The 24,537-nt window shown below is 44.2% G+C and overlaps 1 protein-coding gene across 2 annotated transcripts; it reads right to left on the bottom strand.

The window, feature by feature from the left end:
• Positions 1 to 102: 102 nt before the first annotated feature.
• LOC110496595 (histone acetyltransferase KAT2B) lies at positions 103 to 23,869 on the bottom strand. 2 transcript variants are annotated; one of them, XM_021572580.2, is made up of 18 exons: positions 23,545 to 23,869; positions 22,426 to 22,552; positions 22,125 to 22,270; positions 21,962 to 22,048; positions 21,678 to 21,859; positions 21,200 to 21,391; positions 20,976 to 21,079; positions 7,636 to 7,761; positions 7,251 to 7,390; positions 6,126 to 6,334; positions 4,598 to 4,724; positions 4,334 to 4,444; positions 3,097 to 3,240; positions 2,860 to 2,974; positions 2,677 to 2,707; positions 2,438 to 2,501; positions 2,263 to 2,347; positions 103 to 1,994 (listed from the first exon to the last, which is right to left on the bottom strand). In XM_021572580.2, the coding sequence occupies exons 1-18, from the start codon at positions 23,743 to 23,745 to the stop codon at positions 1,801 to 1,803; spliced, it is 2,385 nt and encodes a 794-aa protein (XP_021428255.1). In that variant the 5' UTR covers positions 23,746 to 23,869; the 3' UTR covers positions 103 to 1,800. The 2 variants fall into 2 exon arrangements, with proteins under 2 accessions (XP_021428255.1, XP_021428256.1); XM_021572581.2 differs by having other exon boundaries at positions 2,677 to 2,704.
• Between the last annotated feature and the right edge of the window lie 668 nt (positions 23,870 to 24,537).

Here is a 24,537-nt window from a genome sequence, read left to right as displayed (position 1 = left end):
ATTAATGCCATGTATAAACAGCGTTTTTGCTCTACATAGATTTGCAAAGATCTGAAATTCTCAGTCAGTGTAATTTGCAGTAGCAAAAATAACTCCAATTCATTATTTTCACTTCTATTTTAATCAGTCTATAAAATCGGTTATAACTACGGCATTAAAAGCAATAGTACAAAGGCCATGTAATAACTCTTCAAGACATATCACAAAATCCAGATTTATCCTATAGTTTAAAAAGTACAAACATCTTCATACAAAACAGAAAAACAAGATAGTACTGCACAATCTCTTTTCTTTTATCTTCAAAGTACAAAGGTAGCAATCTCCATTTGCTAGACAGAAATAATTAGGCAAAATAAATTAAGACCTTTTGTTAAGCATTATTCCTTTAAATTATAGTACATAAATAAGGATGAACTATACATAAATAAGCCATAGCGTGCATTTCCCTAAAAACACAAAACAGTTCGATGGAAAACAAAAATGTTGTTATTCACCATGTGGTGCTGAATAGTTGCTTGAAAAATAAATAAGGGCATTTCCATGGTCACCTTTTGCCTTATGGGACTTTTTACATGGACAAGCAAGACGGGTAACTTATATACAGTACATTGAAAATATACATTCAATAATTCAAGAGGTTTAACCTCTTGAATTACTTAATGTATACATGTGGATTTGAAATATAATTTTCCTTTTTTTGGCAGGATGAACTCTAATAACATACATAGAAACTTTGACCTCATACATTCTGAGACACAGACCTCGCATGACGTCATGCGTACACTCACACGCGCGTTAGGTAACATACACATTAGAACTAATGACTGATTACTATGGCTCCTGAGGAGAGGTTTCCCCTAGGTACAGATCAAGGATCAGCTTCCCATCCCACAATCATAACGGTTACCATTAGTAGGGAAAATGCTAAACTGACCCTAGGGGCAACTTCATCCTGCACCATTACGACCCAGTAACACCAATCTGGAGATTGACAGACTGAATGGCTGAGTAACTAACTGGCTGATTATCCCTTCCCGTTTCTCCCAGACAGTCCAGTTGTTTACAGATGTGACGTCTACATGTAGTAGGACTCTGAACAGATGTAGGGTTAGGTTAGCTGTACAGGTGGAGTTTCTGCATGTAGAAGGACTCTGAACAGATGTAGGGTTAGGTTAGCTGTACAGGTGGAGTTTCTGCATGTAGAAGGACTCTGAACAGATGTAGGGTTAGGTTAGCTGTACAGGTGGAGTTTCTGCATGTAGTAGGACTCTGAACAGATGTAGGGTTAGGTTAGCTGTACAGGTGGAGTTTCTGCATGTAGTAGGACTCTGAACAGATGTAGGGTTAGGTTAGCTGTACAGGTGGAGTTTCTGCATGTAGTAGGACTCTGAACAGATGTAGGGTTAGGTTAGCTGTACAGGTGGAGTTTCTGCATGTAGTAGGACTCTGAACAGATGTAGGGTTAGGTTAGCTGTACAGGTGGAGTTTCTACATGACATCTGTTTTCCTGAGTCAACAAAGACAAGGTGGAGCAAGGAGAAGCAGAGACTGATAAAACACAGTAAAAGACAGAGGAGGCAGTATGACAAGGATGGAGAGAAGAGAGTGATAGAACAGCAGACATTGAGTATTCCAATGAACCTAAAACCCTCCTCCCTACACCATATCCTACTGTTTTTCTAGTTGACAAGAGTAGAAAAATAAAGACTAAGACAATAAAAACCTTTTGAAAATCATTAGAACTAAACCACACTCTCCCTTTAAGCCCCTCCCATCTCCCTTGAAGCCCCTCCCATCCCTTCACTTCTCAATGAGGCCCGCCTCCTTGATCTTAGTGTAGAAGACCTTCTCTAGCAGGTTGGCACACTTGTAGTACTGGCTCTCTGGAGGGTTGTACTCTCGACAGTTGGTGAAGATGCGCTGCATGTCGGCCATGAAGAGCTTCCGCGTGGTGTAGTACCTGCTCTTCAGACGCTCAGACATCGTCTTCAGGTCTGGAGATAATCACACAATACAACATTAACATGAACCTTGACTAACCTCTAGTCTAAATGATCAAATGAAACCAAACCAAACTCTGATGTGATTAACCAAAAACACACTATGACCACACTAACCATTACGTGTTGGTCTCTGACTAAGGTAACTATGCTCAATTCAATTACCCATATTTGTTTTCTTACAAATGATGTACTGCTATATTCCTTCCCCTGAAGAGTTGACCCAGGCACAGATGTGTTCCATATGTAGTGCCATACATACCCATGGGGAAGCGGATGACTTGGTAGTAACCAGGAGCCTCAGTCTTCTTCACTGGTTCCATGAACGGCCAGGCATTCTGGTGACTCTATAACACATAACACATAGTGAGAAACCTGTGTGTGTGCGTGCGCACGTGGGTGCATGCGAGTTATGTGCATGTGTGCGTGCCCCTTACCTTAACGTGTTGTAAGATGGTCTTCAGGGTGCTGTACAGCTGATCTGGATCCTTCAGCTCCTTCCTGGGATCACAACAGGAAGTTATCACCTCATTTCCTGTCAGAGTTACCATAATGATAGCAGTGGTAGCTCACTAGTAAAGCCTTCGGACGAAACCCTCAAATCCTATTTTTATCTGTTTACTAAAATGGTATGCACAATAGATGAGAATAAGCTATAAGGAACTGAAAGACCCACCCTTTTCCCACCGGTTTCCATCCAGTTTCTCCTGGTGACAAAGAGGAGCTGAGTTAAATTAGAGACACTGTCCACACACTTCCTTCCTACCCCACTTCACTGCTACCTCTCTTTAGATTTGCCTTTGAACCTTTGCTGAAGGTAGACTAATTAGGCATATAATGACAGGGGGAGAAACTCAACGTATTCCAGGAATGCTCTCAATGGGAATCTGCCGAACTCCTTCCTTAAAACAGGAAAGTCCTGGGTAGACCTTTCTGATCTGAGCCTGCTTCCTCTCTATCAGTTTCTTTATGATCTGAGAGAGAGAGAGAGAGGGAGGAAGACAGAAAGAGAGAGAGAGAAAATAGAGGTAACTCAATTTATTATACAGATAGACACGTTTGTAGGCACACACGCACACACACACCACACACACACCTCCTTCTGTTTCTTGATGATGACGGAGAACTCGGTGTAAGGGATGCTGGGGTTGAGCTCACAGCCCATCAGCGTCGCTCCCTCATAATCTTTGATGTAGCCCAGATACTTGGCCTTGGGAACCTTGATGTCTTTAGAGAAGCCCTGGGACACAGACAGACAGAGAGAGAGAGACACACACACAGAAAGAGAGAGAGAGAGACAGACAGACGGACGGACGGACGGACGGACGGACGGACAGACAGACAGACAGACAGACAGAGAGAGAGAGGGAGGGAGAGAGGGGAGAGGGAGAGAGACACAGACAGAGAGAAAGAGACATAGAGAGAGAGAAAGAGCGACAGACAGAGAGACAGACAGACAGAGAAAGAAAGACAGAGACAGACACAGAGAGACAGACAGAGACAGACACAGAGAGACAGATACAGAGAGACAGAGACAGACAGACACAGATACAGACACAGAGACAGACAGCGAGAGACACACAGACAGAGAGAGATAGAGAAACAGACAGAGACAGACAGAGAGAGAGAGAGAGAGACAGACAGAGAGACAGAGCCACAGAAAGAGACAGACAGAGACACAGAGACACAGAGAGCGACAGAGAGAGACACATACAGAGAGAGAGAGAGACAGACAGACAGAGAGAGACACAGAGCGAGACAGAGCTGTAAGATAGGTCCATTTCACAAAGACACCCAGTTTATTGATGTTTCCCCATGCTGGATTCTGGGTACTAACTCCTAAACTTGGGATAGGGCTAATTATCAGGTATCCTATTGAAATATTGAGTGCTTAGGTTTAGAGGGTCTACACCAGAAGTTATATGGTGTACCTGTAGGAGGAAGTTATATGGTGGGTGCAATTAAGCTTGGAATGTGCTGAGTGTAGGGAAAGCGATCACATGTAGCAGGCATTGATAAGAGGAGTGAGCACTTTGGGGTAGAGGTCAGGTCAGATGAAGTGAGGAAGAACAGATATCACTAAGGTTCTGTCTAGCAACAGAGATGCATTGGCTGTTCAGGTGTGTAGGTGGAAAGGTTAAATATCAGTGCTTGTGTTAAATGTTGTTGTCTAATGCAGCTGTATTGATCCTCTGAGAAGAATAAACTTGGGTTAAGCTTTCATAGTGTCCGTTGAGTTTTATACTCTGAGAATTAGAACCTAACATCTAACATAAAAAGATAACCAATAATGCCATTTGCTGATCTTCTTAAGCAGCCAATCATGTACTGACCTGCTTTTTAAAGTAGCCAATGGCGTACTCGTCTGCATAGGTGAGGAAGTTAAGGATGTCGTGCTTGATGTGATATTCTTTCAGGTGGTTCATCAGGTGAGTGCCATACCCCTGGAAACGATAGGTAGGGGTCAAAGGTAAAAACTTAGCAATCAAGAAGAATGAGGTACATCCGTAAAGACCAACATAGGAATATTGCCATAGGAGTTGGAAAGACGGTACAAACAGATCTGGGACCAGGCTAAAAGAGCTGCAGTCTCGTACCTTGACCTGCTCGTTGGAGGTGACGGCACAGAACACGATCTCTGTGAAACCCTGTGAGGGAAACATCCGAAAACAGATTCCTCCAATCACACGGCCATCTTTGATCAGCGACAGCGTCTTGTGCTTCCTGTTTGGAGAGGAAATAAATAGTTCCCTTTTTCTTATTCACTTCAATGATAATGTCATCGGAACAACTCATACTACGGCCAGGTTCAATGGTTGCCATAACATTGAGGGGTCAAACATACTTGTAATGTAACATATCTATTTCTGTATCAAATATTATAAACCAAATAATTACATTTTGTTTACAACTGTAGAGCAACTTCATATAAAGCAGTGGTCACTAACCGGTTGATCTCTAAGCCATTCCTAGTTGATCACTACACATTTCTTAATAAACAACAACTATAAAGCCTTGCATTCCTATTTTTTCTATATTCGTTTTGCGCTGTTGTCGGAAGGTGCACTTGATTCATCAGCCCTAGCGCTCAGAAGGGAAAGTGTTCCCATTTTTAACCATTTCATGTCTCTGAAGGTAGAACTCTGCCTGCCCGGCAGGCACAGAGAGCAAATCAAGTGCACTTATAGGCCTACCGCTAGACAATCAGATAGTTTAGATCACCGCGTAGACTGAGCCATAGACTGTGAAAAGAAGCCTCGACCGCACAGCAAAGTTGAAACTGAGATTTCAAAACTTTTAAAACCTGACTTGAGAGAGACTCAACGAACACAGCAAAGAGTAAGTTCATGTTTAAGTTGTTATTCACCACTGTCAACACTTTGTTCAATACTTTGATAAGACATCAAATGTGCGTTCTTCCTACTTCCACTCACCTTTACAACCAGCACTGCCACTGTATGAATGACTAGAGCAAAGTGTTCCCATAAGCTTGTGTGGTTATTATTAGCTGCTTATGTCTTTTTTAATATCGAGGAATATTCCCCTTTCTCTGGTCATAGGAGTATCAACATGAATTGGTGCATAAGGCAGAAATGCAGTGTGACTTTCGCCATCAGCTGGAAGACTGAGGGAGGGAGAGGGATTCAGGTGAGAGGCAGCCTCACCTCTGCTCCCTCTCTCCCCTCAGACTGACCATAAGATGCAGGCCATCAGGCCAGTAAAGAAAATGAAGCAAATGATTATGCTCACTCAGCTGTACCTCAAGTAATACAACACATTATCTATTACCAGTGTGATCATACACCTACATGTTTTAAATATCATTTCAAAATGGTCTGAGAACAACCACATTGGCAGGGAAATTCAAGCATAGTCAATATGCAGTGATAATGTATTGGGCCTGTATCCTTCTGCACAAACCTCATTGCTACAGAACTGTTTTTGATTGGTTAATGTTGCATTGGCATCGGTCAAGTTTAAAACATTCTGAGCAGTAGAGCTCAGCTTGCATTTTGAGTCAGAAAGCGATCTCCTCTCGGAAAATATTTTTCTTTCTGTGCTACAAAGTTGGGACAATTTCTCTCTTTGGGGGCAAGCAGGGTCCATCTCTACCGCAACACTCACGGGTCGAAGACGAGGCGTGTGATGTACTCTTTGGGCATGCGAGGCAGCTGGTGGGAGAAGACGTTCTGGAGGCCCACCAACCACATCAGGATCCTTTTGTTGGGCTTCTGGTTGAGGGAGTTCCCGATGACGTGGAACTCTATCACCCCCCTCCTCTCCTCCAGGCGTGCCGCCTCATCACGGGCTGAGTGGGCCGACAGCAGGCTGGTCTGGGGGGTAGGGGATGACGTCAGCCTTACTCATCATCATCAAGTCCTATTAGAGTACTCATTTTGATTTAGCAGTGTTCCAGCAGTAGCTTCAACATCATCATCAACCTCTATAATACTGTCTCTAAAACAATGACTTACAGGGGTGGGCAACCATAATCAGATATCCATGCACTAACTGATTTTTAACTGAGATGGAATAGAGTGTAACAGGCTGACCACACCGCACGCGACACGAGTGTTGCAAAATACATTTTTAAATCTATGTTATTCATTTATTGCACCCACACCGCTCGCGAGCGTCTGCATTGCCAAGGGCTAAAATAGAAGTCCTTTCTATTTCAAACGCAGATCGCGCTGCAAGTCCTGCCACTCCCATCTCCTCATTGGTTATACCCACGTGGGTGACTGAAAGACGAACGAGGTCAGTGGCGGTAATGCACCTAATTTATGAAACTTGCCAATCGCAATATAAAGTCAAGAGAAGAAAAAGCCTGGAAGGAGGAGAGATGACTAGAAACGATTCGGGTTGACCGTTTTATGTGTGGATTAATTGACGGAGTAGAGGACCATGTGCATTTCAGGTAAAATAACAACTCAATGTTTATATTCCAGGACAAATTAGCTAGCAAATTAGCTAGCAACAACAAGCTAATAGGACAAATTAGCTAGCAAGTGCAAGCTAACTAGCTAAATTGCCATACATGTTTAATGCTTTTTGACCTGTCCCCAAATTAATATAATTGGTGCAGAGTTTGTTTTGATATTTTAACCTGCGTGTCATGATCGCATTTGGTGTAGGGGGACAAAATAAATGTATGCACGATGGCGCACACGCGCAGCCGGTTTGGGTTCCGTGTTAAGCTCTGGAATTATTGATGACTATATGTTGGACTGACTGAGCGTTTGATGTTACCTCTGGTCCCAGCATGGAGGTCGGGTCAGTAATGGTTGCCATGACTTCGTTGATGAGTTCCATGGGGATGTCGCCGACGATCCTGAGCTTCTTAGTCTCGTCATGGGGGATGGGCTCCGATGGCTTCCGCTTCTGCCCACCTACACAGGTAGATCATATGTCAAGTTGTCCCTAGAAACTGATCTAAGGCCAGATAATTTATTTGAATTTTTTTTACCCTTATTTTACCAGGTAAGTTGACTGAGAACACATTCTCATTTACAGCAACAACCTGGGGAATCGTCTCAGGTGAGAGGAGGAGGAATGGATGAGCCTAATGGTTTAGATTATAATTTCTGGTGGGTAAATTGATCCTAGATCTGTGTCTAGAGCCTGTTGTGTTTACCTGGGCTGGGTTCCAGAGCAGAGGCTGTCTTCCTGGCAGGACTGACACTGCCACAGCTGGATGGGTCCACTGATACTGGGCTGGTGCTGTAGTACAGAGGCCTGGCCACCGGGGGTGCACTGATCACTGTCATTATACACAGGTGAGACCATCAGATTAATTTAACAGTGGAGAGAAGCACTCATATCAATCACATCACATCTTTCAAAGAGAGAGCATCACAAGTTATGGGCTAAACAAGGAAGTGAGTTACAAAAATAATTTGATCGCTGTGCAGGGTTGCCAGGTCTAGCTAGAATTTCCAGCCCAATGGCCACTCAAAACCCACCCAAAAGGCCTGAAAACTATCCCATTTAAAAAAAAAATACAGCAAAAGAGAAGTTGCCATATTTATACAATAAACCCTTTTTCCATAACGTTATCAAGGCAATTAAGAAGGAATATCGTAGTAATTTGTAACAACATTAGAAGCAAAATGAGATTTTCCTCAAAATAATAATTATTGCGAACTATGACATGACGTACTGAAGGAATTTGAATATTTTGGAAGAGAAAATGTAATTCGCTCTTATTAAATTCGCCTTATCCTTTTTCTTCAATAGGGGGGGGGGGGGGGGGGGGGGGTATATGGCCAATATACAGTACCACGGCTAAGGGCTGTTCTTAAGCATGACGTAACACGGAGTGCCTGGATTAGCCGTGGTATATTGGCCATATACAACAAACCCTGGGGTGCCTTTTTGCCATCATAAACTGGTTGCCAATGTAATTAGTACAGTAAAAAAATTGTATATTGTCTGATATACCACGGCTTTCAGCCAATCAGCCTTCAGGGCTTGAACCAGGTTTATAATTGTATATATATATCCCCTTTGCACATGTGCATAACTATGCAAGAGAGTTTGAGTGATACAAGTTGGACATCTCGAAATCTCTGAGCAAGAAACTTTGACGAACATAAAAAACTAATGTCATGCTATTTTCTGGCAATTGCTGTTATTATGTGCTAGATGTTAAAACTACAAACAGTTAAATGGCCCATTTTCAAGATTGACTTGTCATTTCAATAGGCATAGGCTAGTGACTAAAATCTGGGTTTAGAATTGTACTTCAATTTCGCCATGGTTTGCTTAGATAGATGCAGGTAGCCTATAGCCCCTGATAGGCCAACATCTCATGTCAGGATAATCTACAGTAGCCTAGACAAGATGTAGGCAAGATGTAAACTGAACAATTTAGCAGCTTGCTTAGTTCAAATTAACAGACTAATTTATTCAACATGAATAGCTTGGTGATTTCGAGGTAAGAAACGCTTGTGTTTCCCAATAGCCTGCTGGAATGGGCTACTGAGGATGAGATCGTAATTTCATTCACTGAATTGATAACCCCTTTGGCCCTCCCCACCAGAAACAGCCTGCCTTACTGTCAGCAGCAGGTCAGTGAAAGATAACTTTTTTAAGAGAAATGCCATGGCGGCCGCGGTGCTACTTAGAAATAGCCCTAAAACACGCAAACAATACATTTTCACCCACAGCATCGTTTTTAAAGTAGCCTGATTTGTCGGTAAAACCACAAATATAGCAACACTGTTGCTGTGATACAAATGTATGGATTTTCGCCATTTTTAAAAGTCCAATCCAATTCAGCTGTAGCAGGCTTGCACCCTCTCCCGCCTCAATTTCAACCACACCCCTTTCAAGTCCCACTTTGAGGCAAAATGTTCAGGAGCCAGGAGCCTGGGGACGCTGTTAATGGGTATTATGCCAAGTTACATGGTCTGTAACCTGATTTGATGTGAGAAAGCAGAGTATGAGGGCCGCGTTGTATGTACATGTGCTCAGGAAACAGCAAACTTCCCGGGGTCCAGGGCCAACTCCTTCTTGACATCTTGGTCCAAGGAGATTAGTATTTGTTCAGTTGGTGACCCCCCAAAAAACTGACACATTTTGGGAAAACTAAAAACAGGCATGCCAAACTAAAGACTCAAAACCAAACAAAAGGCCTCATGGCCACCAAACAAACCAGCAGCCTCACAGCTCTGCCAGCTGGGACAGACTAATAAGAATAATAACCACCCTAAACGCCTGCACCTGATGTGCTTATGAAGGCTTCCTAGCAGAGCCCTGGCCTTGACTCGGTTGGTGCTGCCACCTGGTGATGGGGTGTGGAAGTGTATCCTGGTAGTGCAGGGTTCTTCAACCTTTTGTTACATAGGGACTCCCTCCCATGCAAACCGGCGACCCAGGGACATTCATCATATGTTAGCAAAAACAATTTATTCACATGTCTTGTCTTATCATCAGGTGAATGATAATGGCAAGGATAAGTAATAAACATTTTAAAATTAATAGATTTGGTATAGTTTTCTATTTTTTTGACCTCCGCACATTATAATTGGAAGAGGAAGTGTAAAATCTAGCATAACCTATTAGCTAGACATCCAAACACATTTTTGCTAAAGAGAAGCAGTTTAGAAGGCTGAACAAAGGTTAGCCATGTGTTGGCAAACATGTATGTCCAAGTCAAGAAAACTTACCAGCAGACAGCGGCACTTGTCGCAATGGAAGCATAATGACCGGTAGTCTACTGACCGGTAGTCTACTGACCGGTAGTCTACTGACCGGTAGCCTACTGACCGGTAGTCTACTGACCGGTAGCCTATTGACTGGTAGTCTACTGACCGGTAGTCTACTGACCTACTGACCGGTAGCCTACTGACCAGTAGCCTATTGACCGGTAGTCTACTGACCGGTAGTCTACTGACCTACTGACCGGTAGCCTATTGACCGGTAGTCTACTGACCGGTAGTCTACTGACCTACTGACCGGTAGTCTACTGACCGGTAGCCTATTTACTAGTAGCCTATTCGTGGGTGCTTTTTCAAAGCATATGTCAGATACTCCAGTGAGTGTAGTTTACTCAATATTAGGAGTTGATAAATAAAGTTGAAATCATTCAAAATAATATATTGTCCTATTTTCTACTGTAGGTACACTACCGTTCAAAAGTTTGGGGTCACTTAGAAATCTCCTTATTTTTTTAAGAAAAGCACATTTTTTTGTCCATTAAAATAATATAAAATTGATCAGAAATACAATGTAAACATTGCTAATGTTGTAAATGACTATTGGAGCTGGAAACGGCAGATTTTTCATGGGATATCTACATAGGCGTACAGAAGCCCATTATCAGCAACCATCACTCCTGTGTCCCAATGGCACGTTGTGTTAGCTAATCCAAGTTTATCATTTTAAAAGGCTAATTGATCATTAGAAAACCCTTTTGCAATTATGTTAGCACAGCTGAAAACTGTTGTTCTGATTAAACAAGCAATAAAACTGTCCTTCTTCAGACTAGTTGAGTATCTGGAGCATCAGCGTTGGTGGGTTCGATTACAGGCTCAAAATGGCCAGAAACAAATAACTTTCTTGACAAACTTGTCAGTCTATTCTTGTTCTGAGAAATGAACACTATTCTATGCGAGAAATTGGCAAGAAACTGAAGATCTCTTACAACGCTGTGTACTACTCCCTTCACAGAACAGTGCAAACTGGCTCTAACCAGAATAGAAAGAGGAGTGGGAGGCCCCGGTGCACAAATGAGCAAGAGGACAAGTACATTAGTGTCTAGTTTGAGAAACAGATGCCTCACAAGTCCTCAACTGGCAGCTTCATTGAATAGTACCCGCAAAACACCAGTCTCAACGTCAACAGTGAAGAGGTGACTCCTGGATGCTGGCCTTCTAGGCAGAGTTCCTCTGTCCAGTGTCTGTGTTCTTTTGCCCATCTTAATATTTTATTTTTATTGGCCAGTCTGAGATATGGCTTTTATTTGCAACTCTGACTAGAAGGCCAGCATCCCGGAGTCAACTCTTCACTGTTGATGTTTAAGCTGGTATCCATTAAAAATCAGCCGTTTCCAGCTACAATATTCATTTACAACATTAACAATGTCTACACTGTACTTCTGATCAATTTGATGTTATTATAATGGACCAAAAATGTGAAATGTGATTTCAAAAACAAGGACATTTCTAAGTAACCTCAAACTTTTCAATGGTAGTGTATGTAATTCAAAATGTGTTTATTCTGTTGTTGCTAGCGGTATTCATAAAAAACATTAAAAATATATATACAATACCAGTCAAAAGTTTGTACACACCTACTCATTCAAGGGTTTTTCTTTATTTTTCTCAATTGTAGAATAATAGAGAAGTCATCTAAACTTTGAAATAACACATATGGAATCATGTAGTAACCAAAAAAGTGTTAAACAAATCAACATTTATTTTGGATTCTTCAAAGAAGCCACCCTTTGTCTTGATGACAGCTTTGCACACTCTTGGCATTCTCTCAACCAGCTCCATGAGGTAGTCACATTGAATGCATTTCAATTAACAGGTGTGCCTTGTTAAAAGTTAATTTGTGGAATTTCTTTCCTTCTTAATGCGTTTGAGCCAATCAGTTGTGTTGTGACAAGGTAGGGTTGGTATACAGAAGATAGCCGCCCTATTTGGAAAAATACTAAGTCCATATTATGGCAAGAACAGCTCAAATAAGCAAAGAAAAACAACTGTCCATCATTACTTTAAGACATGAAGTCCAATGCAGAACATTTCAAGAACTGAAAGTTTCTTTAAGTGCAGTCGCAAAAACCATCAAGCGCTATGATGAAACTGGCTCTCATGAGGACCGCCACAGGAATGGAAGACTCAGAGTTACCTCTGCTGCAGACGATAAGTTCATTAGAGTTAGCTACATCTCAGATTGCAACCCAAATAAATGCTTCACAGAGTTCAAGTAACAGACACATCTGTGATGACCCTCCCACTCTGTCTGCCGAATTCTTTCTCTTTGCTCTTGTTTTCCTTAATAGGAAGTCGGTGGGCGGAGCCGGGAGGGTCGTCAGAGAAATGGGACACACCTGGGCTCGAGTGTGTCCCAGGATAAATGCACCTTTTCCCCATTCATTGGGGAGACTCTTTCCATGCAGACACTGATAGATTTTGGTTGTGGAATTTTTTGTGGCTGTTTTTGTTTGTTTGCATAGGCACCTTTCAACACCCTTCATTATCACATTTATGCACGCAACCACTCACTTACACTACTGATTACTGACTACACACACACACCACAGTTAATAAATATATTTTGTTATTCCTTATCTCCACGTCGTCTCCCTTTTTGTTAAGGGGTTCGAGCCTGTTCGTGACACATCTCAACATCGACTGTTCAGATGAGACTGCATGAATCAGGCCTTCATGGTCGAATTGCTGCAAAGAAACCACTACTAAAAGACACCAATAAGACGAGACTTGCTTGGGCCAAGAAAAATGAGCAATGGACATTAGACTGGTGAAAGTCTGTCCTTTGGTCTGATGAGTCAAAATGTGAGATTTTTGGTTCCAACCGCTGTGTCATTGTGAGACGCAGACTAGGTTGTAGCGGTATTTATTAGAGAGGGGTAAAGAAAGCTTTTGTTCGGGCGCCAGGCAGGTATTAACCATGCCGAAAGGAAAAGAGTAGAATAGAGAGAACCACTACCAGACCCACACACATCAGCAGAAGAGACTGCCTAGAGTGTAGCCTGTTTACCAGATAGCCAGTGGAGAGAAAAAGAGAATACACACCATATAAAACCCACATCATAGCACAGGGGTAACCCAAACAAGAATACCTCATACAATAATACTAATACTAATAATGGCAGAGCAATTCAACAGCAACTTCATACAAGAACGAACCCAGTCATCAACATAGGATTTGCAATAATCTGTATTATTTTCTAGTAGATGAGTGCAGAGGGTATGAATGTGGGGGGTGTTCATCGACACAACAAAGGCCTTAAAAATGTCCAGTCTTCTCAGCCACATGTCATTAGTACATCTCAATACAGTTCACATAACAATACACAATTGGCAAGCAACCTCCCTTTTAACTAAAATGTCCAAATACTTCAGGCAGGGCAATAATAGTCCAGCTCTAATGCACTTCAATGGGAAGTGCATTGGAAAAATAGAGAGTCTGTTTCAGGGTAAAGCACTGGAACGATAGAGGGAAGAGAAAAAGAGAAAGAGAACAAGAGAGGTCTTAGCTGTGGTCTTCAGGCGTGCAGGTGTACTGTCTGACTGTCCGATGGTTTGTATGTTAAAGCTTCGCAACAATGTTGCTACTAATCCATGCGATCCATAACGGGCGTGGTCCCAAACAAAAACAACCACGACCTAGCGCGATTACACCGATGATGGAGTTAAATACTCTATAAACTACACACGCTGAAAACAAACAACTTCTGCAGCACAGCACACACAATCAAACTGTCGCGCCACCAAAGAGCCCCTCCCCAAAGAGCTGAACGAGCTCTCTTTATATTCTTCTTCCTTACTGCTCATGCGCTCTTAAAGTGGCAGTGCACGGTGAAGGCTCTGTGCAGATTTCGCCACACTCCTCCCCCCATGAAAAAACAATGCCTGTAGAAACAGAGAGGATGCAGGCTTTGACAGGTTCATGTTCCTGCTACACAAAACCAGGGAAGTCCTCCTCATCAGAGTCCTCCACGAAGAGGTCCTGCAGGTGTTGCTTTTGCCTGCGATCCAGCTCTTCTGCCGTAGGGTAGCAGGGCTTTAGGTCAACAACATGCACTGTCCTGACATCTTCCCCAGTGTCCTCCAAACAGACCAAGTAGTTCACTGGTCCCAACTGCTGCACTACACGGTATGGACCTTTCCATCTCGAAGCTAGCTTGGCAGTGAACTTCTTAGATGCCTTTGACAGATGATGTGAACGTACCCAGACACGAGACTGGGGTGGAAAACACACGTCTCGTCTATGTTTGTCATAGTTTCTCAGCTGTCGTTGTTTGGCTTTGGTTTTGCTGGCCTCCACTCTGGCTAGCAAGGTGTGGTGGTGTTGTACGGCATCAAACGCTGGGCAGTCAGGTGAAACATTCGAACTTTGCAAGACCCTGTCCATCGGTCCTTTTAGTGGTCTTCCCAGGTGGAGTTCGGCGGGAGTGACCCCAGAAGTCTCCTGCACGGCAGAGTTCAGTGCAAAGCGAAATTCTGGAAGATGCTGATCCCACCTTGTGTGCTGATCCCCCACGAATGAAGCAATCATCCCCTTCAGGGTTCGGTTTACCCTCTCGGTCAGGTTGGTCTGAGGATGGTAGGCTGTGGTCAACTTGGCAATTACACCCCAGTAGGTACAGAGCTCTTTGTATATTCCTGATATGAACTGCGGACCTCGGTCAGAGAGGATTTGGTCCGGAATTCCGAATCTGGTAAAAACCTCCCTTCGCAGAATTAGAGCAATGGCTGATGCAGTGGCTTTGCGGAGGGGAAACAACTCCACCCAGTGTGTGTAGTAGTCCACTACCACCAATAAAAATTCATTCCGTGTCCCCCGGCTGGGAGGAAAAGGTCCCATGAGGTCAATTCCCAACATTTCATTTGGATGGTTCACCACGGTCTGCTGCATTTTCCCGGCAGGTCTGCCAATGTCTGGTTTGTATTTCTGGCAGACTTCACACTGCTGTACAAACTTCCGGGTATCAACCCACATGCCTGGCCAGTAAACCACATCTTGTAGTCTTCGATAAGTTTTAAAAACTCCAAGATGGCCACTCATGGGATTGGCATGATAAGCTTGGATTATCTGGTCACACAATGTAGAGGGAATGAATACGCGATAATGGGTGCTGTGTATTCCATCTCCTCTTGGAGTTTTTCGATACACTTTATCCTGAATTATGCTATACTTATCATTGAAGCGACTCTTGGAGTCTTCTTCAGACAGACTCTTGTGGATCGCCATGATGGCAGCATCCTTCTGCTGTGCTCTCCATACACTCTCATCATCCAGAGGAAAGGAATCATCCAGACATTTAGCGGTAGTATAGGTACTGCACAAGGGAGGACAAACATTGGCAGTCTCTGTAATCCGAGAAAGGGCATCTGGTACAACGTTCAGTTTTCCTTTGCGATACTCAATGATGAAGTCAAACTTCTGCAGTCTGATAGACCAGCGAATAAGACGGCTGTTGGTCTTGCCTGATGCCAGAACCCACTGCAGAGCAGCATGGTCTGTGACAACGGTGAAGATCTTTGCCTCCAAGTAGTAGCTCCATTTCTCCAAAGCCCAGACCACAGCGAGGCATTCCCTTTCAGTCGTTGAATAATTCCTCTCGGCTGAATTAAGGGTGCGACTTGCATAGGCAAGAACTTCTTCTGTTCCAAGTCCTGTTTGTTGCGCCAAGACTGCTCCAAGTCCTGTTTGACTTGCATCCGTGTACACAATGAAATGAGCATTCAGGTTAGGATGTCCAAGCACTGGAGGAGTAATTAGACTGTTTTTGAGTGCTTCAAATGCACCTTGGCATGCAGGGGTCCATTGGAATTTCACACCTTTCTTCTTAAGGTGATTGAGGGGTTCGGCTACCTTTGAAAAGTCAGGCACAAACCTGTGGTACCATCCAGCCATACCCAGAAACCGCTGAACAGCCTTGAGGGATGTGGGAATTGGGAATTCCTGCACGGCTGCAACTTTGGCTGGATCTGCATGGATACCTTCAGCATTAACCACATGACCAAGGAACTTGAGTTCTGGCAGACAGAAACGACACTTCTTCAAGTTCAAGGTCAAACCTGCAGCCTTTAGTCTGTCGAAGACGGACTGAATGTCTTGCAGATGATCCGCAACAGAGGAGGAGTAGATTATGATGTCATCCAGATAAACAAGACAATTTTTACCCCTCAGATCTCCCAGGACAGTCTCCATCAACCTTTGGAAGGTTGCTGGAGCATTCTTCAAACCAAAAGGCATGACTTTGAAGGAGTACAAACCAGCAGGGGTGACAAAGGCCGTCTTGTCTTGACTAGCGTGATCCATTGACACCTGCCAATAGCCACTGTTCAGATCCAGATTACTAAAGATGGATGCTCCTGCCAGAGATTCCAGTATGTCATTTATGTTTGGTAGAGGGTAGGCATCGCTTTCTGTTATGGCATTCGGCTTCCTGTAGTCCACACAGAATCGATATCCACCATCTTTCTTAGGAATCAGGACAACCGGAGAAGCCCATCCGGAAAAAGAAGGTTCCACAATTCCATTCTCCAACATGCTTTTGAGCTGTTCATTGAGAATTGCCAGTTTGGCGGGGGACAGCCTGTAGGGACGCTGCTTAATGGGGACCTCATGCCGGGTATAGATTTTATGTTTGAAGACGGTTGTACGGCCGAGTGTAAGAGTACAGACCTCACTGTTCACGTCCAACATCTGGGATAGCTGCCACCTTTCATCATCCGACACACATGCCTGTTCCACCGCTTGTTTGATGTAGAAATCAGCATCAGGTTCGCTTTTGCTCTCGGATAGAAGGGGGGGTACGGCGGTAATCAGGGTGATAGTTGGGTTCTCAGACTTCACTGGTGGAACATGTTTTTGTCTTTGTCTCTTTATATTTTCTCTGTTTCTGACTTGACCTTGTCCGGACTCTGCATAATGTAGCAGGCTCCAACCTGAAATCAGTGCATTACCAGGTTGAAATGGATGAGGCTGAGAATAGTCAGAGTGCAGCCGATAGGAGGGTTCGGACATCGAGATGGTCAGTCCACTGAAGAACAGGAAGTCTAGGCCAAGGACTACAGCAAATGCCAGGCTTGAATCTGCAAGAATTGCCACAGGAAGGTTAATAGTCTCACCATGCAGTTGTATTATTATACTAATCCAGCCCAAGGGAGTGGTAGGTTCTCCATTGGCCAAGTACAATGGTCCCTCCTCCCATGTTCGTAGCTCCTCATGAGGTAATGCCATGTTCTGCCACAGGGCCTCTTGCATCAGGGTGTAAGATGCCCCTGTGTCGATTATGGCCTTCCCTCTCCAGTTCCTAACAGTCAGAGGAACCAATAGTTGTTGCGGAATAGGAATAAGACCGCTAGCTGTGCTGTCTAAAGGCTTCATGGTGGGCATTAAGGCTGACCCAATTGTATGCAAGCCACCACGCCTGTCTAGACTTTCAGTCTTCGGTCCTTTCCGACCTTTTCCTGAATCCTGACGCTGGACATAGAGCGGGCAAGAATCTGGAGGATGTTGGACTTTACACCTCCAACACATAACTGGACTTTTGTCCTGGATCTTGGGTACAAATATCTGAGACGGTTTAGCCCCAGGAGAGTTATTGGTATACTGGGATGAGGGAACCGGGTTTTTAGTTTGGAGGTGGCGCTTCCAGTCCTTCTCAAACTGAGTCCCAAGCCGCACCAGATCATCCACATTTTGCACACGTTCTCGAAGTTGACTAGCAAGGCGGGGAACCATGTTCTTAAGAAGGAGTTTGACCATCTCCTGCTCAGTAATGTCAGCCTTCCATCTTCTACATAGAACTCGATAGGAGAAGGCAAAGTCCCGTATTGGCTCTGCTTCACCCTGGACTCTGTTACGAACACGTTCCGCCAGTTCATCCCCATAGTCCTCTGAGAGGAAGGCTAAGAGGAATATTTTTTGAAACTCCTCCCAGGTTGACACATGTTCACGGGCTATCTCCCACCAGTCTCTTGCTGTACCATGGAGAACACTGCGGAGGGTGGCCAGAACCTCCAAGTCAGTAAGGGGCCGGATAGAAAGAAAATCATTACACTTAGATAAGAAAAACAGTGGATCAACATCATCTTCTGGGCTGCCAAAAGTGGGGAAAAGTAGTTTGATAGGGAGGGAGCGCTCTAGAGGAGGCATGACAGTGGCAGCGGGAGTTCTGTTGTTTAACAGTATCTTCAGAGGGGTTTTTGTAGTACTACCTGTTCCTATTACCTTACTGGCCAAGCCAGTGGCAGAGGTAAAACCTGAGGGCGGTGCAGAAGATTTGTCCAGAAGGGAAAAGCACTGCATTACCTCCTGGTGCAGCCCTTCCAGTTGAAGGTCTGTGGCCTTCTGTGCTTTTTCCATCTCATTAACGGTGTCCTTTTGAGTCTGTTCAATCAAAAATCGTAGTTCCCCTGTGAGAGAGTTCTTCATGTCCTCCATAACTTCCTTCAGATAAGAACACACTCCCTTCACAACAGAGGCTGACTCCTCTGCTCTCCGTTTTTGTTCGTCCTCAAGAAAGAGTATGACTTGATGATGGTTAGTTTCCATTTGTGTTTTGAACCGGTGCAGTTTTCCTTGAATATCCTGCTTCAGAGAATCTTGTAAATATTTCTGTCTCTGAACAATTTGTTGTTGGTTTTCCTCCATTTGACAGGGAAGGTAATCCAACCTCCTCTGCATATCTGTCTGATGAGCCTCCACACATTCACTGAGTTTGCGAATGGCATTCTCCTGCATTGTCAAACTATGATTGGTGTGTGTCCATTGATGTTCCAGTTGTCCAGGGATCACAGAGACACCTCTCCCAGTCTCTCTGGACAGGGTAACCGGAAGGGTTTGAGGGGAGGGTAATGGTGGAGATGTTATAGGTGAGCCAGAAACCTGGGGATTAGGGTCAGTGCTATCCAACTCCATTAGTTCATTAAGTCCTTCCACAATGAAAGAATCCCGAACATGATTACCATCAGGTGTGTCCACATTGACACAGTATGGGGTTCCAACAAAAGACATGATTCAACCTTGTGTGGATGGTGTCATGGGTGTTTCTCTTTAAGTCCCTGTTCGGGTGCCAATTCTGTAGCGGTATTTATTAGAGAGGGGTAAAGAAAGCTTTTGTTCGGGCGCCAGGCAGGTATTAACCATGCCGAAAGGAAAAGAGTAGAATAGAGAGAACCACTACCAGACCCACACACATCAGCAGAAGAGACTGCCTAGAGTGTAGCCTGTTTACCAGATAGCCAGTGGAGAGAAAAAGAGAATACACACCATATAAAACCCACATCATAGCACAGGGGTAACCCAAACAAGAATACCTCATACAATAATACTAATACTAATAATGGCAGAGCAATTCAACAGCAACTTCATACAAGAACGAACCCAGTCATCAACATAGGATTTGCAATAATCTGTATTATTTTCTAGTAGATGAGTGCAGAGGGTATGAATGTGGGGGGTGTTCATCGACACAACAAAGGCCTTAAAAATGTCCAGTCTTCTCAGCCACATGTCATTAGTACATCTCAATACAGTTCACATAACAATACACAATTGGCAAGCAACCTCCCTTTTAACTAAAATGTCCAAATACTTCAGGCAGGGCAATAATAGTCCAGCTCTAATGCACTTCAATGGGAAGTGCATTGGAAAAATAGAGAGTCTGTTTCAGGGTAAAGCACTGGAACGATAGAGGGAAGAGAAAAAGAGAAAGAGAACAAGAGAGGTCTTAGCTGTGGTCTTCAGGCGTGCAGGTGTACTGTCTGACTGTCCGATGGTTTGTATGTTAAAGCTTCGCAACAATGTTGCTACTAATCCATGCGATCCATAACGGGCGTGGTCCCAAACAAAAACAACCACGACCTAGCGCGATTACACCGATGATGGAGTTAAATACTCTATAAACTACACACGCTGAAAACAAACAACTTCTGCAGCACAGCACACACAATCAAACTGTCGCGCCACCAAAGAGCCCCTCCCCAAAGAGCTGAACGAGCTCTCTTTATATTCTTCTTCCTTACTGCTCATGCGCTCTTAAAGTGGCAGTGCACGGTGAAGGCTCTGTGCAGATTTCGCCACAAGGTGAACGGATGATCTCCGCATGTGTGGTTCCCAACGTGAAGCATGGAGGTGGTGTGTGGGTGCTGCAGTGATACGCCATTCCATATTTTTTTGCGCTTAGTGGGACTATCATTTGTTTTTCCACAGGACAATGACCCAACACACCTCCAGGCTGTGTAAGGGCTATTTGAGCAAGGAGAGTGATGGAGTGCTGCACCTGGCCTCCATAATCACCCGACCTTGACCCAATTGAGATGATTTGTGATGATTTAGAATGAAGAAAAAGTAGCCAACAAGTGCTCAGCATTTGTGGGAACTCCTTCAAGACTGTTGGAAAAGCATTCCAGGTGAAGCTGGTTGAGAGAATGCCAAGAGTGTGCAAAGCTGTTGTCAAGGCAAAGGGTGGCTACTTTGAAGAATCTCAAATATATTTTGATTTGTTTAACACTTTTTTGGTTACTTTATGATTCCATGTGTGTTATGTCATAGTTTTAATTCATTCACTAGTATTCTACAATGTAGAAAATAGTCAAAATAAAGAAAAACCCTTGAATGACTAAGTGTGTCCAAACTTTAAACTGGTACTGTATATTTTCATGGACCCCCTGTTCTAGTGTGTTGCCTAATTGTGTGTTAACACTAAACTACCCCCCATATCATATCACTGCTACAGTTCAAGGGTCAGGGGTCAGATGTGTTTACCTGTATGGATGGGGATCTGTCCTCCTGTGGATCCAACCAGGAAGTCTTCGCTCCAGATGGGAGAGCTGTGACTGTACACTTCCTCCTCCAACATGGACAGGAATCTACAGCACACAGATGTCTTCATCACACCTACTGTTGACAGAGACTAGGAATCCTCCTCTACCTCGTGTGTGTGTGTGTGTGTGCACGATGCGCATGTATGCCCTCAGTGTGTCTCTTACTTGGGGAAGTGTGTAAGGATGAGAGTGCGTTTCTCCGGGGGTAACGTATCCTTCTCCTGCCTGGCCTGCTCTAGCAGCTGTTTCCTCATCACAGTGAAGACTGAGCCCAGCAGGGTCCGACCGAAGATCTGGGTCATTTCGTACCGCGGTAGACTGTCACAGAACTGGGGGACATTGCAGTAGCACAGCCATCTGGGGGGAAAAACACACCACAAATATATGGGCTTGATTATGGGTTATAATGTTGATACAATTTGAATGAAATGTGTGCATCATCTATTGGTATGAAGAGGTTTTCACCGGCTCTAGGAGGACAATGTATCTGTTGGTACCAAGGTTCAAGTTACGGGTGTACTGGGCACTAAACACACCAGAGCTACAGTAATCGATGTTTAAGTGTTTGCGAAATGAAGGTGGGCACATCATCAAAGTGTGCCTGCCAGCAGTTGCAATTGAATCATCAAAAGGCGCCTGCTACCTGGTGTAGTTGACTTTGTACCCAGCAGCATCATCAGCAGGCGCCCGCTGTCGTCTCTGTGAGGGCGTCTCCAGCTGCCAGTAGTTGATCTGGTTGAGGAACATCTTGGCCAGCTCCACAATGGTCTGACGCTCCTTGGAGGGAAGATGGCTGAACTTGTACTGGACAAAGTTATTCACCCCCTGATGAAGACACAGAGATCATGTAAACAACATATAATGTCTACATCTTGTGGAAGTCTGATCTAAATGTGTCACTTTTCCTCAGAGTGTGTGTGCACTTGCCTGTTCGATGCTGGGTTTCTCAAAGGGAGGACTTTCCTGCGCCTCCACCACAGGTTTGCCCATCTGTAGGATGCATTTCCTCAACAGCTGAAGGAGAAAGAAGAAATTGTGAAACCGATGCACTGAAAGTAATGTGTTGTATACATGTTGAGCTGTGGCTAACCTTGAATAGGGAGAAGTAGACTTGTTTGGTGTCAGCATCCTCTTCTTTGTGAACACATGTGTACAGGTACTCCACATCTAGGACTATACCCAGTAGCCTGTTCATCTCCTCCTCTGAGACATTCTCTAGGTGGGTTACATGGTCACCTGAGAGGGAGAGATAGAGTCAGAGAGGGGGAGAGAGAGAGAGAGAGGACAGACTTTATTTTGTTTCTCTGACTAATGTACCTCTGAAAACCTGCTTTATTACCTGGCTTTTCTAGAACATTACATCTGCCTGTACCATCTACCCCTAGTCTTACCCAGTGTGTGGGAACAACTGCGGCAGGGCTCCAGCAGGTTGACAGTGTTGGGCTGCTGGTCCGTACGGGGCGGCGTGGGAGGGGGGTTCTGGCTCTTCCAGCCGTTACACTTACAGGCCCCCTCAGCCTACAGCAAAGGGTCACAAGGATTATAAAGCCACATAAGCACACAGACATGCTATTACATGTTTATAAACCTGTTTAACTTCTCTGATATGTCATAAGTTGACAAGTGATGGACAGCTTGGTAAACAAGTGGCATACTAGCGCTAAATTTGCTGCTGATATCTACTTGATTGAGGAAAATGTACTTACTATGACTGAGATATGTGGTTGTCTCTCACCTAGCTATCTTAAAGGGAAAATCTACTCAAAACTATAATTTAGTCGTTTTTGAGTGGATTTTCCCTTTAAGATGAATGCACTACCTGTAAATCTGTCTGGATAAGAGCCTCTGTTAAAGATAAATGACTAAAACGCATAGCTAAATCCGCGCCTGGTGGGGCAGCCCTCTTACTACAAGTGCTACATATCTGTTATTATTTTCAGCTGGAGCTGCGCACAGGAACATGCGCCGATGAACAACAACAAACTCCGCCCCCCAACAGCTGTCACCCTGTCAAAACAAAGACGTCTCTCCTTGCAGATGTTATATAAACGCAATAAATACTTAATAGTTTACAACGCCGCGCCACGCTGACAGACAGAAAAAACACTGTCACTTTTCCAGAGGGGTGAATTACACTCCGCACACTCCCCTAGCTTGGAGTCATTCAGGCTATGCACCACCACGCAAAACCTGAATTTGTCAAAGTGCAAGAGAATGTTTAAATCTACTCTCCCGCCTAGAAAGAAACATTGTAATAGTAAATATGGAAGCGCCAGACTGAACATGTTGCCGTTTTTGGTCCTGATATTATTTTCCAAAAGGACCATTTTGCACAAATAGAGAATGAGGGATATGAAAAAATATATATATTGTGCGGCAATGGCTTCCTTTACTGCGCTTGCATTATAGCAGCACTGCAACCCAACAAGCATTTGAAGCACAATCCATTTGCAAAACATTGAAACATTTATAATAATTTCTAAATAATTTAATAATGGACGACATACTACCTTGCAAGAGGAATACACTCCGAGCTTCTCCAGTTTCTTAGGGCGCGGGGAGGAGCGGAGCTGCGCCTTCTTCGCCGCGATTCGTGCCGATCCTACCGTGGCGCCCGAACCCTCCGTTCCCCCGGCTCCCGGAGCCGCAGGAGCCGATCCCGCCGCACCGATGGCCGGGGAGCCCTGCTGAACACCTGCGCCCTCGGACATCCTCGATACCGAGACCGAACGCGATCCCCGACCCTGGAGCTAAAACGTTAAAATGTCCCGTTCTCTATTACACTACGCTTGAATCAGACATGGCGCTCATCCCTACTTTTTTTATTTGTCATTGTAGGTCCGTTTTTTCTCCACTAGGGGTGACAAAAATTGGTATTCCAGTAGGCTATGAATCAGGGGAGAGGTCACAAAAAATGTAACAATTTGTAGCAAGAATTTCAAGGTCAAATGTAACCGAGCAGTGACAAGTGGTGTCAGAAACCGTCATAGGCATAACAGTAGGCCCAGGCCTGCAGTAGTCTACCGAAATGGGAAGGGCAGACAAAAGCTGCTCCTGATGTCTGCCTTACAAATACCACTATAATGTAACAGGCCTTGTAGTTACACGAGTAGCTAAATGTTATGTTTCCTATTATAGGCCCATTATTACATTTTACAACATAGTTTTGTTATTCTGACCTGATAATATTCAGTCATCATAACTTCTTGTCTGTAAGCTGTCGGGGCTGCTTTCTGAGAGCCAGGGTGAGGACAAGTTTGATATTTATTTGACTAGGCAAGTCAGTTAAGAAAAAAATCTTATTTACAATGATGGCCTACCCTGGCCAAACACTAACGACGCTGGGCCAATTGTGTGCCGCCCTATGGGACTTCCAATCACGGCCGGTTGCAATACAGCCTGGTAACACCTAGCACTGAGATGCAGTGCCTTAGACGTTGAAGCTCTATAAAGATGCCCGATTGTCTTTACATGGAATTCCTAGTTGGATGACCGTTCAGAAG

This window comes from Oncorhynchus mykiss, chromosome 18, assembly GCF_013265735.2.
Source record: "Oncorhynchus mykiss isolate Arlee chromosome 18, USDA_OmykA_1.1, whole genome shotgun sequence".
In the NCBI taxonomy this organism is placed as follows: Eukaryota; Metazoa; Chordata; class Actinopteri; order Salmoniformes; family Salmonidae; genus Oncorhynchus; species Oncorhynchus mykiss.
This window is presented reverse-complemented; position numbering and strand designations above follow the sequence as displayed.